This window comes from Syngnathus acus, chromosome 17, assembly GCF_901709675.1.
Source record: "Syngnathus acus chromosome 17, fSynAcu1.2, whole genome shotgun sequence".
NCBI classification, from domain to species: domain Eukaryota; kingdom Metazoa; phylum Chordata; class Actinopteri; order Syngnathiformes; family Syngnathidae; genus Syngnathus; species Syngnathus acus.
In genome coordinates, this window is record NC_051102.1 from 1375536 (window position 1) to 1392491 (window position 16956).

Genomic DNA, 16956 nt, shown 5'->3' on the forward strand with positions numbered 1-16956 from the left:
TGGGTGACGATTGGCTTATGTATTATTTAAGCTGAACGATTTAAAAGTTTCCAATTTTGAATTTAGCCACTGATAACAATAATGGACTATTAACACACAGACAAAAATTATGTCTTGAGCCATTAGCTTCTTGAACTGACTTCTCTTGCATGCTATTTCCTGAGTCCAGTGTTGTTGCTGAAATATGCAAACTTCCTGGTGGAGCTTATCTGAAGTTAATATTTCTGTTTTAGTTTGAATTGCATCTGAATACAAAACTCAACACTATACAAAGTGCTTGTCCTACAAAAACGGGCACCTAATGAGTAGTAAAGAAATGATCACCCCCTGTTAAAAATTGACCAATTTTTGACTGTCAGCCAGCCCAGGGTGTAAGCTTAGATGGGCTGCACATCACTAGCCATCCAAATGATGGTGTGCACGTTAGTAGAATGGATAGGAAATGTTGGAAATAGTATGCAAAGGACAGTCTTCTTTTATTTACTCAAACCACAATTCACAGCAGCATAAGAGAAAATACTACAATACACAAAACAATTTAATTGGTGACAACCTATGAGAGGATGTAAACCATATTTACATCAAGTGTGAATTATTTTTATTTTTTTTTAGAAAACCGCTCAACCAAATCATTGTGCAACAGTCACCATGCCCAATGCTATCATTACATATGCGCATACATCAATCACCAGGGTGATTCTTTTTTGTTTCATAGGTTGTGTTTGTATATAAAGGAAACAAAGACACAGGAGGGCAAAGAGGAGTTCAATCTTCAAGGGTGTAGTTGGGATTGACGACTAGAACCATCTCTCCTTCTGTGCTTGCAGGCTCGGAACCCTTTAAGCCTGACTGAGACAGCTCGATGAGGATGTGATCCTACGCAAGTAAAAAGACACTCAATGAAGAGAGCCAGAGTTGCGAATCAGAGTCATAAATCTTTGATCAGCATGCAGACTCACAAAGTGCACCAGCCGGTGGATGACCTTCTCGATCAGTCCTTTCTTATTGATGAGCTCCTCCTCTGAGTCGATCTCAGACTCAATCTCCTTCAGGTACCAATTGACCACTGCGTTTTTCTTCAACTCCTCTTCCTCCTCAGCTGCAGGCAAGATCATTAAAAAAAAATAAAAAATGGGAGGAAAGTGAAGAGGCGATTCTTTTAAATCTAATTTCCCGAGGAGGTGGATTACCTTCTTCTGCTCTGCGTAGATGCAGGACGAGCAAGTTGGAGATGCGCTGGTACTCGGCAAAAGAGAGACGAAGGAACGGTTTGGGCTGACTGTCGGCCTCAGCGTGGCCGTTCGCGCCATTGACAAGACCGCTGGCGTGCCCGTTTAGTCCACTGACCTCACCATTCACTCCGTTCGGGACATTACCTGCATTTTAAGTGGTTGGATGAGACAGTCCCTTATACAGAGGGGAAAGTTAGTCTTTTTGCTTTAGAGCAAGACAGCACTCAATATGGATTAGAATCTGCCCGATAATGAGAGGGAGGGTGGGTGAGGGGAGTGAAGTCATACATGAAAGCCAGGAGTACCTTCCTCCGGTAGCTCCTCCTCTTCCTGTTCCTCATCTTGCTCCAGGTTAATGTCAGGCGTCTCTACTCTGATAATGGACTTATTCAAAAGACGAAAGGCTTCCTTTACATGTTTGGGCTGTACCTAGATTCATGAAAGGGAGGGGGGCGGGGGAGAGTCAGACTTTCAACTGAAATGCATCCATTTCATTTCATTTCATTTCATTTCTATTTGGACCCACCTCATCACAACAGTGCATCCTGGCCATGCCCTCGGAAAGGCGGATCATGCTCTCCAACTGGCGCACGGTTATGCGCCACGCAGACTTGGTCACACCACCCGAGCCATCCCGCTGCCGGAGGCGCTTGTACTGCTCGACGATGAACTCTTGGGATTCGCTTGAAATCTGTACAAAATGGCAGACAACGTGCATGGTAGGGAAATCGCCACTCGACAAACAGGAAGATTTGTTGGACGCACTTTTGGTTTGAACTGCCTAGCAAAAAGCAGGTATCTCCGGATTTCATCCAATGAGTACTGCCTGTCCACAGATTCCTCCACACGCGAGTGGAGATCGACGATGCGCCTGGCGATGGCGTAATCCGTAACCTGCAATGCACACAAAGCATTCTCCGTTTTACAAGGACGCTGTGTGACACAAGTCAGTCGAGAAGTGTGGCGAGTGACCTCATTGCAGTCATCCACGAGGACGAAGAAAAGGTCGAAGCGACTCATGATGGGGGCGGTCAAGTTGACGTTCTGTTTCAAGCTCTTACTGCGGTCATAGCGCCCATTGACGGGGTTGGCGGCGGCGAGGATGGACGTGCGAGCGTTCAGGGTGGCCTGGAGACGAAGGCATTACACATTGCCGACATGTGACATTTTGATTATGATTGGCATTTTCAGTCGGTAGCATTGGGTCTCTGATGAATTCACTTGCCTCAAGAATGCAAATAGTTTGCTAAGTGACTGCTGTGCATAAAATACATGTTCACTTTTACCTTGACTCCAGCCTTAGTAATGCTGATCGTCTGTTGCTCCATGGCCTCATGAATGGCCACTTGGTCTTTGAGGTCCATCTTGTCAAACTCATCAATGCAGCACACACCCTTAAAGGCAAACACAACTAATATAAGCATATTCATGCCATTATACTATCTCACCTTGCTTATATCTGCCGTTCAAAAGCTTGACAAAGCCATCACAGTTAAAAGAGCAACATTAGATGTAGTCACCTCAAATACTATACTGTAAATATAACAAATATAATACTGTCTACTTCCCAGCTGCAGACTCGGACAATAAATCTTGTGTATCCAAGAAATAGTGCTCTGGAGCCCCAGCTACATTCAATAAAGAAAAACAAGAGAAAAACTCACATTATCAGCCAGCATCAAAGCTCCGGCCTCAATTACAAACTCGTGCGATTCTTCATCTCGGACTACGGCGGCAGTCAGACCTGCAGCGGTGCTAGCTTTGCCGCTCGTGTAAACAGCTCTGGGGCTGAACTCCTCCACATGTCTACAAACGTGCACATAAGCACATAATAATGGGTTAACTACAGAGAGACAGTTTGGACCCCTTGAAACTTGCTTGGGCTGGGTGTCTGGGTGTGAGCTGTGGCAAACAGCAGCTCTTGTACCAGTGTGCACATTGTGTTATAAGATATCTGTTCTGCTGGTGGTAATAAAGGGCTGAGAAGTGTATCAGCTGCAATAGCTCTCCTTTCCCACATAAAAAAAATAAAAATAAATCATATGTAGTATATAAGAAAATGCTGTATTAGGAGCCGTATTTTAGAATATTGGAGACCATTTGCAGTGGACTTGTTTGTGCACCTACTTGAGGAACTGGCTTTTGGCAGTACTGGGGTCTCCAACAACACAGACGTTGACGTCTCCTCTCAGCGAGGTTCCCTCTATGGTCGTTTTGGGAACGCCTCCAAACAGCATCAGCAAGATGCCGCGTTTCACCTCGTCATTGCCTACAATGGCAACCACGTTCAAACCACGTAGCTTTCACACCAGGCGTGTTTGTCGCTCGAAGAACTGCGCCGCTGACCGTGGATGGTGGGGAAGAGGCTGGTGCACAGGTTATGGTACAGGTTCTTGTCTTGACTCATCTCAAATACCTTCTCCCACTCTTGCTCAGTCATCTGGCTCTTGATGCTCTCGGCTGTTTGCTCCTCCTCCCGCAGCTCCTTGCCACCAAACTACGGAGCGACAATTCCCATTTGGATTTCAATACAATCACAATAATTCAATAAAGTTCTCATGTTTGACAGTTTTCTTTTGCTTTGTATGAGAAAATGGTTTCTAAATGTGAACCAAGAATTTGGGTCTATTGTGGAGTTTTTCCCGCTCTTACCCGAGGGTTTGTGGGCGCGACATTACAGGCCAGGAAGGCCAATCTGTACGACAGCTCTCGGACTCCCAAAGCTTTCAATCCCCTCAGACCTTCCGACTCGGAGCGTTGCGGTCCACCTACCCTGGTACTGGTCTCTGCTCGCAGACCTGAAAAGGGAATCCACACAAACAGATGGTTAAGAAAAATAAAAAGCCAAACGTGAGACTGAGGAGGACAATTCGAATGCCTACCAGGAGTGTTGAGCTGTGAAACATCTGGCACTACAATGAGCGTCCCGATGAAATCACATCGGTCGCCGGCCTGAGCGGTCTCCACCGCCTCAGCTCTGAGAACGACCTCCAGGGAGCGTGGGATGGAACCACGGGGCAGCTCCGCCTGAGTCTCCTGGATACGCACCTGAGCACAACCAAAGGTCGCCAAATGACATTGTGATCTTTCCCACCTGCACGGGAACTCTCAAGTTACCTTCTGGAAGTCAATGAACTTGGACTTGTGCGTGTCGAGGTGAAAGCGCGAGCGGTTGTTGCAAGCCGGGTTGCGGCAGATGGTGGGCGGCGAGTATTTGAACTGCTGAGGGACGTCTTTGATCACCGCCTGGCAGTCCATGCACAGGAAGGTGCCGCTCACCTGAAGCCACCAAGACAGTCATGACCAAAAACAGCTCGGGTCCACCAGCAAAGTGCGTGAGCAGATGACTTACCAATTCAGGGTGGACAGGGTGCGTCCTCACAACCTGACCGCTGATCCTCACCAGGCTACCGATGCGCATGGACGACAGCTCACGAATCCTAAAGTACACAGTGACATGAACCATTTCATTTTATAATTACTCAATTGTGAATAAAAATGACGGGCGCCAAATCTGTTTGAATACATTAAGTAAATAAATCAGGAAACTGAATTATCTGTCCAAGAACGGCTGGAATGGGCATTTATTCAGCTGTAAAGATTCTGGTGCATCTTAGGCTCATCCCAAAATGTCACCTTACAGTTTAGTAGCCCTAATTCCAGGTATATGAATCTCACTTGTGTCTAGTAGGCAGATCTTCAAGGGCCACGTAGAACTCTTTTGTGAGAGGAACCTTCCCATGATCCCTTGCAAAGTTGCGCACGGCCCGACAGAGGAAGGGGTACACTCTGAAAACAGGAGATGGCAAAAATCATTGACACTCATGCAGACATTTTTACTTTGCAGGGCGGGGCAATTAATGGCATTAGTCGTGACTTCAATATAAATCAAAATCATCCTTATTATTATTTTTCGATAATTGCCCAGCCCTACTACTTGAAACCTTGCAACAATATAATATTTTCTTATGTCACATTCAGTTTTACCTTTTCATTCCTTTGGCAGAGCACAAATGTGTTTAACTGACGTTCAGTTTTATTATTGCTAAATTACAATTGAATAAGAAACATGAAGTACACAAACTATTCACTCTTGTTGGCCACATTGAAATATGACATGTCTGATCTGGGCTCTCGGGCAGCCAAGATCATGCACAGCGTTCTTAATACTGCAACTAGAGAGACCGCACACCTGTAATATTCCTCTTGGATGGTGGTTGCCAGCTCCTGGTTGAATACCTCGAGATCAATGAAGTTAACCAACAATGTGTTCCTCTCAGGTCGGATCAGCTCTTCAGCCTCCTGGACATACTTCACTTCTCCATCCGCAGTCTGGAACCTGCACACAGATCACAGTGGTCATTTTGCAGGAATTTGCACTTTTCTTTTACTTTTCTGACGACCTTTAACATGAACTCCCTATATTTGAAAACAGTATGTATGTATCCATTTGTACTTCCTACTCCTTGTCAAAATACGCACGTTTCTTTGTCAGCTTCGACTCAAGATTAAGCAGTCGATATAAAACCAGCTCAGTGGCCTAGTGGTAGAGTGTCCGCCCTGAGACTGGAAGGTTGTGGGTTCAAACCCCGGCCGGGTCATACCAAAGACTATAAAAATGGGACCCATTGCCTCCCTGCTTGGCACTCAGCATTAAGGGTTGGAATTGGGGGGTTAGATCACCAACTGATTCCCGAGCGCGGCACCGCTGCTGCTCACTGCTCCCCTCTCCCCCAGGGGATGGATTAAAATCACATGGGGATGGGTTAAATGCAGAGGACAAATTTCACCACACCCAGGTGTGTGTGTGACGATCATTGGGACTTTAATCTTTAATCTTTAATAAAACATACATTGTTTTACACAAGTATGTCTTTCAAAGCCTTAATAGTCTCGTTTTGCTACCTCGGCTTGGATGCACATTGGGAGCGTGCAGTTTCGCAAACAACAATGCACATTAAGCGTTTTGCTTGACTTACTCCTCCAAAAAAGCCTGGAATAACTTCTGACACTTATCCGCCAACTCGTCTTTCACCGTCTCTCCGGCATTCTCTGTGGTCGCTGTAGCAACATCCATGCTGATATGATCCAAAACTAGTGTATAAAACTCGAAATATAAAACAATACAGCTGCCGTACTGACAACCGCACTAAACGAGGTCCACACGACAGGGCACAGTTTCGCGCGAAAGGCGACGCCACGTGACATTTGGCGCGCCGCTTTCATCCAATCACAACTGGTATACCAGTATTTGTAGCCAATCAAAAGTAATGCTCTTGAAATGCAGGAAGTCCGGTGGCCCACCGAAGTCCAGTGACGTTTAGGAAAAGACCATTTTGGCCAAATGCTTTCGTTTGTGTGCTTTGATCTGCTTTAAAATAGTATGAAGTCTAGTCGGTTGTTTTTGGGACGCAAATGCACGTTCTTTTATTATTATTTTTTGTTTCAATACGGTTTACCTCCGTGCATTTGCAGTCAGAATTGTCCACGAGGGGGCAGTGTATGTTCCAAAAATAAATAACGATGGTTGACGTTCACGATGACGTCAATTCGTGTTTGTACCATGAAATAGTATCAATTTATTCCAACACAATATTCTTATTTTGCAATGCTTCAAGTGTATGTCTAGTAAAAATAATCTTTAAAATACTATGTTTTATGTAGCCTCACGAGTATAAACATGATATTATGGTTAATATTGCATTTGTGGAATATGAATTGAAATGAAAAATAACAAAAAATAATAAATAACACCTGATCAAACCCAGAAAACACAAGAGCCATGACAGTTGTTACCCGAGCCCTAAGACACTGAAAATTGCAGACCCAAAGGAATATAAAAGCCTTGTCCTACTTTTGTAAAATACATCTGAATGATTCCCAAGACTTTTGGGAGAATACTAAGAGAACAAAAATGTAACAAATTGTTATTTGCCTCCTCCTGTAGTGCTCAGAAAGTGACCAGAGGTCTATGCCACACCCATTCCTAATTTCCATATTTATAGCCCTCCTTAGGCTTCCAGACTTTAGCCCCCCCAACCCGAGTCCCCACAGCGACTTGAATCCTTTCTGCTCCAGATCAATTGTCCTCAATTTCGTCAACAATGGTAATACTTCCTATACAAACTGCTTTCAGCTGACTATTTGTTTACAGTCCAAAAGTCAACAATGAACACAGGAACACCAGCATATGAAAACTGACCAATGTAGGCTTCATTCTTAGCACCGTCTGTGAGATTAAATGCTTTATTCTTTCATTCACTTCTGCCGCCATTCCCATATCCTTGCTACGTATATTTCCATCCTCACATGGCGGTCATTATGAACGCTGCCAGGAGGCAATTGGTTTCACCTGTCACATTGTATTAATCCACTAGGAACAAAGCAGGAAGTTGTTGCACGCCATTTGGATCGAGCCCTTCTCAGCCTCTTTATTTCTCTTTTTGTCTTGCTTGACCTCTGGTTTTCCCACGATTGTTCAGTCGCAGGAAACTCAAGACAAACCGCGTCTGACAAACTTGACCACCTGTCGGTTAACTCTTTGAAACAAAACACACACATATAAGCAAACACACACACACACACACACACACACACACACACACACACACAGAAACTTACATGACCCTTAAAATTCATATTCTCAAAGTCAGCATGAAAATCTTTCAAACTATGACTGGAAAACTAGTTTTGCTTGAATGAAAAAAATAATAATTTCAAGTCTGTGAAAGTATTGGAATTGTATTGGAAATGTTTTAAAAGTCGCATTTAGACATGTTATTCTGATTACCACAGGCCAACATACTAAACTCAAATTCTATAAAATAAAATGAGACCTCATTGTTGCTTAAACATCTGTCCAAGTGTCGAAATATGAAACTCCTGAAAGTTCCTGAGAGGATGAAACAACAATAAACAGGATAAGTGCTGATGGCCTGTTAGTGGGGTCGCTGATTTCCCACATTATTAACAGATTTTGCAAGACAAAAAATATGATTATTTGGAAATAATTAGTTGAGAAGAAATTGTCCTTTCAAAATTAATGTGGTGGGCTGGGATAATCAACTGCAATCCAATAAAAACAAATATAAAAACAAACACAGATAAAAACAAACACAGACATCTCATCTCCGCTCCAATACCGCCTTTAGTTTATTGCTTTAGTCTTTTTTTTCTCCCAAAACACATACATCCAATTTTTTTAACTTTATTTGCACTATACATTTAATTTAAACTCAACTCAGCAAGAAGACAATATGGAGAAAATTATATCTGGGTCACAATTTGTAAGTGTCTTTTTTTTTTTTTATTGCTTACATGTGTTTACAATATATTTGTACATGGCTGTGATTTAAACATCCTCTCATGTCTCCTCCATTTGACTTTATTGCCGCGCTTGGCGTTGTAGAGTGCAGTGCTGCTTGGTTGTTTGATTGTTTTAGCTGCTTGTTTTTCCTAAAATGAGTTGCAGGAAGTCTTTCCTGTTTTGAACACCCTATGAATAGAAAGGCTGGTGTATTGCTGTGTGAGAAAGAGAGGCCACAGGTTAAAGTCTAAATTTTCATCATTAATAGCAAACAGCAGTTGGACACACTGATCATTACAAGCACGAGGCAAAAACTCTTCTTTTTTTCCATGCAACCTGGCTTCCCCAAAACTTCACCCATCAGTCTTCAAACTCTCATCTTGATCTTCATCCTTTTCTTTGGTCCAGGAAGCGGAGCACAGTAAACTTCCAGCTTCTGTTTCGTTCACTTCCATGTGGAAGTGGTGATGTGGGGAGCACTCAAAGTGTGTGTGATTGTGTGATGCTGTATTCCCATGAGCACTAAGTAGAATACCAGATGAATCCAATATTTGCCGGCAAGGGAGATGCATGTTCAAGTGTTGACCTGTAGACCAACGCCAGCCATATGCTTTCAGAACCAGCTGGAACAACGTTACTAAATAAGTTATACAGATTCATGGGGACAAAAAAATGTTAGTTTGCAAAACAAAGCAAGCAAGTTGTTTGCTCCAAAACAATTTGCTGGGTTGTTTTTATTTACATTTGTTGTCTTTAAGTTACAAGCGTCAATTAGTCCTCTATACGTTTATTGCTTTGTTGAAAAAGACAAATTTCACATTATCAAATATTTTATCTAAATTTGATCGGTTTGTTGCCTTAAAATTTTAAGATCACCTACTTTTTTTATTTTAGAGGGTTTTTTTCTCATTTGATATCCTACAACCTTAGTCTTAAAAGGAAACGCCAACTCTTGACCCCTTGTTGCACCCCTTGCTCTGACATATAAAAAATTTGTTGATCATACTCACAAAAACATGTCCACACAGAGTATATTCTTCCACAGGCAGTTTCCACGGGAATTTGATTGTATCCATGCTTCGGATCAGTGGCTTCAAATGTTTGGATTCAGTTGGTTGATCCTGAAGCAATTTTGTACAAAGGTGCTGAGATTAAGCACACAACACACTGCCAACTGATTGCAGCAATTTTCCCATAAGAAACAGGGAAGCATAATCTCTTTGGCAGAACAAACTGGTGACTGGATTCATATGTGAAATTGATTGCGTTGACTCGTAGTGGGTAGTTACAGGTGATTTCTGCCTTGCCCTGTTTCATTTTAAGAATAACATCACATTTTGTCTTGTAGAAAATACTGGTGTAGGGGAGGCTATGTCAATAATGGTGTGGTTAACCTGACTGTAATCAGGTGGTTAAAATTTTCATTTTGTAATGTAAGATAGGGCAAGATGGCAGAATAAGGAGGAGATAGGTGCTTGACTTGTTCACTTTATCCAACATTCATTAAACCCTAGTTTTAAAAACCCTAGTTTGAAACCCTAGTTTGAAACCTTAACCCTAGTTTGAAACCGTGGTTTGAAGCCCTGACCCTTGTTTGAAACCCTAACCCTAGTTTTAAACCCTAGTTTAAACCCTAGCTTGAAACCCTAACCCTAGTTTGAAACCCTGGTTTGAAACCCTGACCCTAGTTTCAAACCATAGTTTGAAACCTTAACCCTAGTTTGAAACCCTAAACCTGGTTTGAAACCCTAACCCTAGTTTTAAACCCAGATTTTACATTGTGTGTTAATTATTATGTTTGAAGTTTGTAATGGGCTGCTTTAGCCAGGCTGTATATATACATTATATTTTGCATTGATCACCTTCAAGACTGTAAGTGATGGTTGTTGACTCATGAGAAATACAGTATGATACATGACAAGAGAGACTTTTTTCTCCATATTTATTATAAACCATTACAGTCCAGTGAAAGCACAGCAGCATTGACCCAACAAAAGACGCTATTTACAAGAGAATTGAGAGAAGACCGCCAGCGGACTTGCTCCTTAAATTCTCAGATTATTTCTATTATTATTTCACGCACACTCACACACTTGGAGTCAGAATGAGCAAACACTAGCTAGAGTGCAAACTGGACGACTCAGACTCTGTGGTTGTGGAGGCCCCGTTGCGTCGTCTCGGTAAAACCTTCAAACTGGATGCTCTGCTCAGTGTCAAGGCTCTGCGGGCGGAGTTTTTGAAGCCTGCCCCCAGAAAGGCATAGAGCAGCGGGTTTAAGCAACAATGCGCAAATGCCAAGGGCTCAGCCACTGCCAACCACACACCCAGGAAGGCCTCCAGGTTGCAGCTGCGGGGCAGAACCTCCAAACGCAGCATGGCATCCACAGAGATGCCCGCTCCGTAGGGCAGCCAACACACAAAGAAGCAGAGCACCAGCGCGATGGTGGTCCTCACCGCTCGTCGTTTCTGCCTTTGACCCCCGAGAGGTCCCCGGGTCAGCCTGGTGACGATGACGCAGTAACACACCAGAAGCACCAGACCTGGGATCACCAGACCCACGAGGACCAGCTGTAGGTGAAAAACGGCCACCCAGAGAGGAGCGTGTTCCGCCGGGTAAAATCTTTGGCACAGGGTGCTTCCCTCGCCTCCTTCTTGAGTTCGGGCGAATACCAAGTCGGGAATGGCCAGCAAACTGGCGGGCAACCACGCGCCTGCAGTCGCGGATGAACCCAACACTGATTAGATACTCGGAGTGAAAGAGAATATATTGGACCGGCTATGGATGTGAAGAGAGACACTCACCCACATAGACCAATCTGTGCGCCAGCATCTGCCTCAGGCCACCCGTGTTGGTATCGGTGGCTCGGACCACCGCCAGGTAGCGGTCCAGACTGATGAAGGCCAGGATGAGCACGCTGCCGTACAGGTTGACCGTATATATAACGTGCACGCCGACGCAGGTGGCTGCGCCAAAGCGCCAGTCGGCCAGCGCCGCGTCCACCGCCCAGAACGGAAGCGCCACAACAAAGAGGAGATCGGCAGCTGAGAGGTGCAATCGGTACCGGTCGGTAAGGCTGGATTTTGAGCTAAAGAAAAAAAAAAAAGCAGAGTGAACAACAAGTCTTGGATTTTGAAACTTTGACCAGACAAATGGTCCTGCTGGCTCACCTACGCTGGCAGCCCAAGACAAAGACCACCAGACCGTTTCCGGTGATGCCCAGCAGGAAGATGAGGGCATAGACCACAGGTAAAAAGACCTGCTGAAAGTCAGAGGTCATCAGGTGCTCCACCTCGCAAGGCTCCTCCAGATCCACCCCAATATCACCAGAACCAGAGCCAGAACTGCTGTCATTGTATTCATAGTCAAAGAGGATGTGCTGGAGACAACAGTGATGATTAAACACACGAAGAATTGCTTTTGTCGCTTCAATTATTCAGACAAAGCTTACCTCATAGTATGACATGTTGGACTCTCTTTTCTCTACGGAGTGAGGTTGGGACTCACGCGGACGAGTTTTATAGTTGTGGTGGTGCTCCTCCCTCAAGCACTCGAACCCATCTGTGTTCCTGCCCAAATGCTTTTTCCTGTTTTCGAGGTGTCAGGTGCTGATACTGCTTCTGTCACAGGATGCCGTCATGCGTGTGCACGCAACTTGAATTGTTTTGGCCCGGAGACCCCGGCTTTGTGATAACCAAGGTCTATTGGCAATCGGAAAGAAGCTGGCAGGAGTACACACAATGAGTGTGTACGTGCTTTCAGAGGAGCGGGAGCCATCTCTGCGTCACCGATGAAGACGATGAATCAGCACATCTTAGGAATTAATGTAAACTTTCCCAGGATTCCATTTTTCACAATTAAGGTCTCAAATGGAGTGATATTTTGCACATTTCTTTTCAAATATAGCTGTCTTTTTAAAATTCCGCAGACCAATTTCCTGCCTCAGCTCGGCTCAGCTGTGACTGTCCATCCTCTTCTCATAGACTAATCCTACAAACAAACAATAAACCAAGTCCCAAATCCAAAGCGTTACTCTTTCAAAAGAGTGCCAGTCTCTTATCTCAACCTTCCCTCCCTTCCTCCATGTTGACTAGTATCAGCCTAAAAAATCTCAGAAACAACATTACTGAGTAAACCTTGTTGACAGACACCTGCCACTGATTTTTGACAGGCTTAGGGTGGGACTGTTTTTTGTTTTTATTATTGTATTAACAGTCAATCCCCCTGTCAAAAAAAATTATAAAAAGAATTTGAATAAAAAAATTCTGAAAATCTACATGCGATTTATTCTGATACCAGTAAAAAAAAAAAAATGAAAAAAATATTTACCGTAATTTTCGGACTATAAATCGCGTTTTTTTTCATAGTTTGGGTGGGGGCTTATAATAAGGAGCGACTTGTTTTTTTTCAAAAATTAAAAAAAAAAAAAAAAAAAAGGGAAACCGCGATAAATGAACCGCGATGTAGCAAGGGATTACTGTAATTTGAATTTCAAGTGACGTCAGCAGCGCGACACGGCGTGGGGCGGCGGTTGTTTACAAAAAGGACAAAGATTGATCACGGGATGACGACGATGACGAAGGGCCCCACGTACTACCGGCATCATTAGCGGCTTTGTTTCTAAGTGACACGGAGGACGAAGAGTTTGAAGGATTTAAGGATTTGGAGTGACACAGGTTTGAAAAACTATTATGGCTTTTACGCACGCCCGGTCCTACTCTACGGAGCTCTCTTTCACCTCCGTGGATAGAAGTCGGGGGCCGGCGCTCGGCCAGGTGGCTGTCCGGGGACGGTGGATGGGGCTCGGTCATGGCTTTTACGCACGCCCGGTCCTATTCTATGGATCTCTCTTCCACCTCCGTGGCTGGAAGTCCACGCCGCCACACGCCTGGAAGTTTGTTTTGTTAAATAAAGAGCCGTTTACCAAACCCACGTCTTTCCTTGTACTTTGTTAACGCTACAATGTAGTTATATACTAGATCTGTGGAATAACGACGAGGCTGACGTCAGGGCGCACGCGCGGCGTTGTTGACAAAGGACGAGGAATTTGATCGATGGATTTAATGATTTAGAGTGCACAGATGGTTTGATAATATTATTGCTTATATAATAGTTATTTGATATCTAATTTTTTTATCGTTATATGGGACTGTGGAATATTTTGAAGTGCAAGCGCCGTCAGCGGCGAGCACCCATTGTTGACAAAGGACGATCGATGGATTTAATGAAATGGAGTGACACAGATGGTTTTATAAATGTGTTATTTATATAATAGTTTTTTTTTTAATAACTCTGAATGTTACGTCAGGCCCGTTCTCAGCTCTTCATTTGTGTTTATATCACGTTAGCATACCTATCGTTTAGCCTGTTGTTGCTCGTTCATGTCTGTTCCTGGTGTTGGATTTTGTCGAATAAATTTCTCCCCAAAATGCGACTTATGCTCCGGAGCGACATATATGTTTTTTTCACGTTATTGTGCATTTTATGGCTAATGCGACCTATATTCCGGAGTGACTTTTAGTCAGAAAATTACGGTATTCCAAAAATATCTTACTTGGATGCTAGCGTTGTACAAATAATATTGCCACGGATGAGGACCTATGCCATGGATTAGGGCTAACCAATCCCTATCAAATATTTTTCAATAGTTTTACTCTATTGTTTATTCCACTGGTTAATTGAATAACATTTTATTTTGCATGAAAGTGTATTACAAAAAACAAAAACAACTAAAAAATAAAAAACGATTTCAAAAGGGTCAACAGTGATATTGTCTTGTTCTTCACTACAGTACCTGTCTTGTTTTTTCACTTAGCAAAGATGACAAATGAGGCTCAAATTTAATTTATTTGGGAAGAAAAATATGCCATGGTAGTTTGAACTGCAAATGTTACGCTAAAACGAAATTCTTTGTCAACAACAGTAAACTTGTATTAGAGTGGCTTCCTCAACCAGCTTTATATATGTGAAAAGTCTCTATTACTAGTTGTCTTTGAAAATCATGCTGCTGTTGCCACGTAACTGGGTAAGCAAGTGTTGGAATGACGATTTCGTCCTTGATGCTTTTGGCTTGGGCATGATGTCCCCGAGCTTGGTGCTTTCCAAGGTGGAATTAGTACAGGAAACGTTAGAGGTCACACTAGAGTTGTCTTCATTTGTGCTTTCTTCACTGTGAAATCCCTCAACATTCAGACAAGATAACTGAAAAGCGCTCTTATCGTTGCAGTTGCTACTGTTGTCTGGCGGGGGGTGATACTTCTGCTTGGCCATTCGAGAACCCTGAGAATCATCTCTTTGCCTCTTCCTCAGGTTTCTCTTCCTCTGCTTTCTTTCTGCCACTTGGCGAGGCCGTCTGAGGTTCCTGACACACAAACACATCGCATTTTACAGAAAACAGGTTAATTCATTCATCTGTCTTTAATAAGAAATGAGTACTCTGAGTATTAAAGTATTACCTCTGAAGGAAAACATGCTGCCTCGAGCACAAGTTTTTATGGCCATCCTGCTTGTTCTGCTTTGCTTTTTTCTTGCCCTTCAACTGTGTGTGAACACGGAGCACGCTGTGGGAAATCCTCCTTAAAAACACAACAACAACAATATTGAGTGTTGTTATTTACACACTACTCATAGGCCACTTTCAGCTTTCCACCCAAAGTTTGACTTACCCTGAGTGAGGTAACCTTCTTGGCTTCCACTTTTTGAGCAGGAACCACTGATCGCATGTTAAGGAAGTGGGATCTGAAATACAAACCGCAACAAGTATAGAAAGCTTGCATCTTTATTGACAATGGACGCACAATATTTGATCGAGAGATGCATAACTAAGCATAAGTAAACTTGTAATGAGTCATACAGTGTTGGCCAAAAGGAATCTTTTGGGAAACTTACCATTATCCAAGAGTTTATCTTTAATGGGAGTTTTCAACCTCTTCGCCCTCTGGTAGAGCTTCCGACAGGATGGGCATAGGCCTGTTGGTGATCTTGTTTGTCTGGGAGTCATGACTTTCTGAGGGGAAGAAGCGGTACTAGAGCAGCACTGCGAATCTGAATCATTTAATCCTTGGTCAAACACCACTTTTACAGTACTATCCTTTTTGGGCTCTTCCTCAACATGACTGTTGATCAGATCAATGATGTCACAGACGCTATCGTCCTTCTTATGAATGTTGCTGTCATCAAATTCCATATTTCTCCTCCTCCTGTTTGGCTGAATCCGGCGTCGGACAACATGTTCACTTAGCTTGGGACTTTTCTCAACCTTCTTCTTTGAAGCTGTTTTCAGCCTGGAAGAGTGTTTATTGCTCATCCTGACTCTCCAACTCAGGTTGCACACTGAAGAGCTGTAACCAAGTAAACATAAGTGTGTTATCGTCAGTGAAGCAACAGACAATATAGTTACTCATAATTTAGATCTCACCTTTGAAATAACCACTTGACTTGTCTTGATTTGCTGTATGATTCAAAGCAATCTGATTGATATTCGCTGCCATCTGAAGTTCTGTTAAATTGAGGACAGCTAAAACACTTTAACAAAGCCAAATGGAGCCGTGAAGGTGGAATGTAAACAAACAGCTTATTCTGACATTTAAAACGGGATATTATCAAAGACTTGCGCCCCAGAAGACCAAGTCACATTTTTGTCCATCTCGGCTTATCTACTGCTGATTAAACATTTTAAAAGGTAGAAAGCTAAAGGCAAGAACCGTTCGCCCTGGCGAACCAAAAAGCAGCGTTCTACTTACGACTGTGTTGGGGTTTTCGACATTATACTTTTACTGTGGAACCACGCGCGTGCTTCTTGGAATTATTTCACACAAAATTGACCGTTTGCTTGTCTTTCCTAAGAAATGCTCATTTTCCTTTTCAACCCCACTACTCAAACATTGGTCCTCTTGTCTTCTTTGTTTGCGCTACATCTAACTAATTTTACTAAACACTGCCCCCTTGCGGTACCTCCAGCTAAATTGTGTCGCACATAATTCAACAATTTGATGCATTTTAGTGGTAGAAAACAGACAAAAGTAGAAGTATACGGACTCAATTCCTTAAGATAAAAAAAAAGTCCAGACATGAAATGAACTTATGAATATTGAATTAAGTAAAAAAAAAATTTGCATTTATGTTCTTTTAAGTTTTACATATATCTTAAAAAACACGGTATTCTAGTATTTATCAGAGCGAATAAAAGTGTATCCGACTTTAAAAATTAATGACAATTTCATTCTTGTAACACTGACGTAATTTCCTAAACTATTTAATGTGCGACATGGACAATGAGCCAAGCCTCATTAGCGCATCACATTATACATACGCTGTTTCACTGGCATCTAGCGGTAAACTCGCACATTGCTGTTAGAATAGGCCTCTGGCACGTATTAGTTTCGTTTAGAAAACCGGTTTTGTTTTGCAAAATGGGAGTC

At 43.0% G+C, this 16956-nt stretch overlaps 3 protein-coding genes across 5 annotated transcripts; all 3 read right to left on the reverse strand.

The window, feature by feature from the left end:
* Positions 1–459: 459 nt before the first annotated feature.
* On the reverse strand, positions 460–9871 carry mcm6 (minichromosome maintenance complex component 6). 2 transcript variants are annotated; one of them, XM_037276420.1, is made up of 18 exons: positions 9549–9871; positions 5425–5571; positions 4911–5021; positions 4585–4672; positions 4350–4511; positions 4115–4280; positions 3885–4030; positions 3579–3729; positions 3360–3501; positions 2897–3038; positions 2519–2626; positions 2205–2360; positions 1998–2126; positions 1759–1923; positions 1538–1661; positions 1191–1376; positions 960–1099; positions 460–876 (listed from the first exon to the last, which is right to left on the reverse strand). In XM_037276420.1, the coding sequence occupies exons 1-18, from the start codon at positions 9554–9556 to the stop codon at positions 766–768; spliced, it is 2382 nt and encodes a 793-aa protein (XP_037132315.1). In that variant the 5' UTR covers positions 9557–9871; the 3' UTR covers positions 460–765. The 2 variants fall into 2 exon arrangements, with proteins under 2 accessions (XP_037132315.1, XP_037132314.1); XM_037276419.1 differs by lacking the exon at positions 9549–9871 and adding an exon at positions 6212–6423.
* Positions 9872–10466: 595 nt separating this feature from the next.
* On the reverse strand, positions 10467–12772 carry LOC119137252 (C-X-C chemokine receptor type 4-like). Of its 2 annotated transcripts, XM_037276427.1 has the most exons (5): positions 11988–12772; positions 11707–11915; positions 11341–11624; positions 10863–11249; positions 10467–10781 (listed from the first exon to the last, which is right to left on the reverse strand). In XM_037276427.1, the coding sequence occupies exons 1-5, from the start codon at positions 12000–12002 to the stop codon at positions 10654–10656; spliced, it is 1023 nt and encodes a 340-aa protein (XP_037132322.1). In that variant the 5' UTR covers positions 12003–12772; the 3' UTR covers positions 10467–10653. The 2 variants fall into 2 exon arrangements, with proteins under 2 accessions (XP_037132322.1, XP_037132321.1); XM_037276426.1 differs by having other exon boundaries at positions 10467–11249; positions 11988–12771.
* A 1592-nt stretch (positions 12773–14364) lies between these two features.
* On the reverse strand, positions 14365–16570 carry si:ch211-227n13.3. The gene is made up of 6 exons (XM_037276425.1): positions 16279–16570; positions 15954–16034; positions 15425–15876; positions 15202–15274; positions 14992–15111; positions 14365–14897 (listed from the first exon to the last, which is right to left on the reverse strand). Exons 1-6 carry the CDS (start codon positions 16299–16301, stop codon positions 14519–14521), a joined length of 1128 nt encoding a protein of 375 aa, XP_037132320.1. The 5' UTR covers positions 16302–16570; the 3' UTR covers positions 14365–14518.
* Positions 16571–16956: the final 386 nt, after the last annotated feature.

Excerpts from the sequence above, each read along its gene's own strand:
- mcm6 (XM_037276419.1), bottom strand. The coding sequence starts at position 6,309 with ATGGATGTTGCTACAGCGACCACAGAGAATGCCGGAGAGACGGTGAAA. Across the intron at positions 3,730-3,884 it reads TCGCGCCCACAAACCCTCGG|TTTGGTGGCAAGGAGCTGCG; the intron begins GTAAGAGCGGGA and ends GTCGCTCCGTAG. Across the intron at positions 2,127-2,204 it reads TCGTGGATGACTGCAATGAG|GTTACGGATTACGCCATCGC; the intron begins GTCACTCGCCAC and ends TGTGCATTGCAG.
- LOC119137252 (XM_037276426.1), bottom strand. Across the intron at positions 11,625-11,706 it reads GTCTTGGGCTGCCAGCGTAG|CTCAAAATCCAGCCTTACCG; the intron begins GTGAGCCAGCAG and ends TTTTTTCTTTAG. Across the intron at positions 11,250-11,340 it reads GCACAGATTGGTCTATGTGG|GCGCGTGGTTGCCCGCCAGT; the intron begins GTGAGTGTCTCT and ends CCGCGACTGCAG.
- si:ch211-227n13.3 (XM_037276425.1), bottom strand. The coding sequence starts at position 16,301 with ATGTCGAAAACCCCAACACAGTC. Across the intron at positions 16,035-16,278 it reads TCGAAAACCCCAACACAGTC|AACTTCAGATGGCAGCGAAT; the intron begins GTAAGTAGAACG and ends TCAATTTAACAG. Across the intron at positions 15,112-15,201 it reads AGAAGGTTACCTCACTCAGG|GAGGATTTCCCACAGCGTGC; the intron begins GTAAGTCAAACT and ends TGTGTTTTTAAG.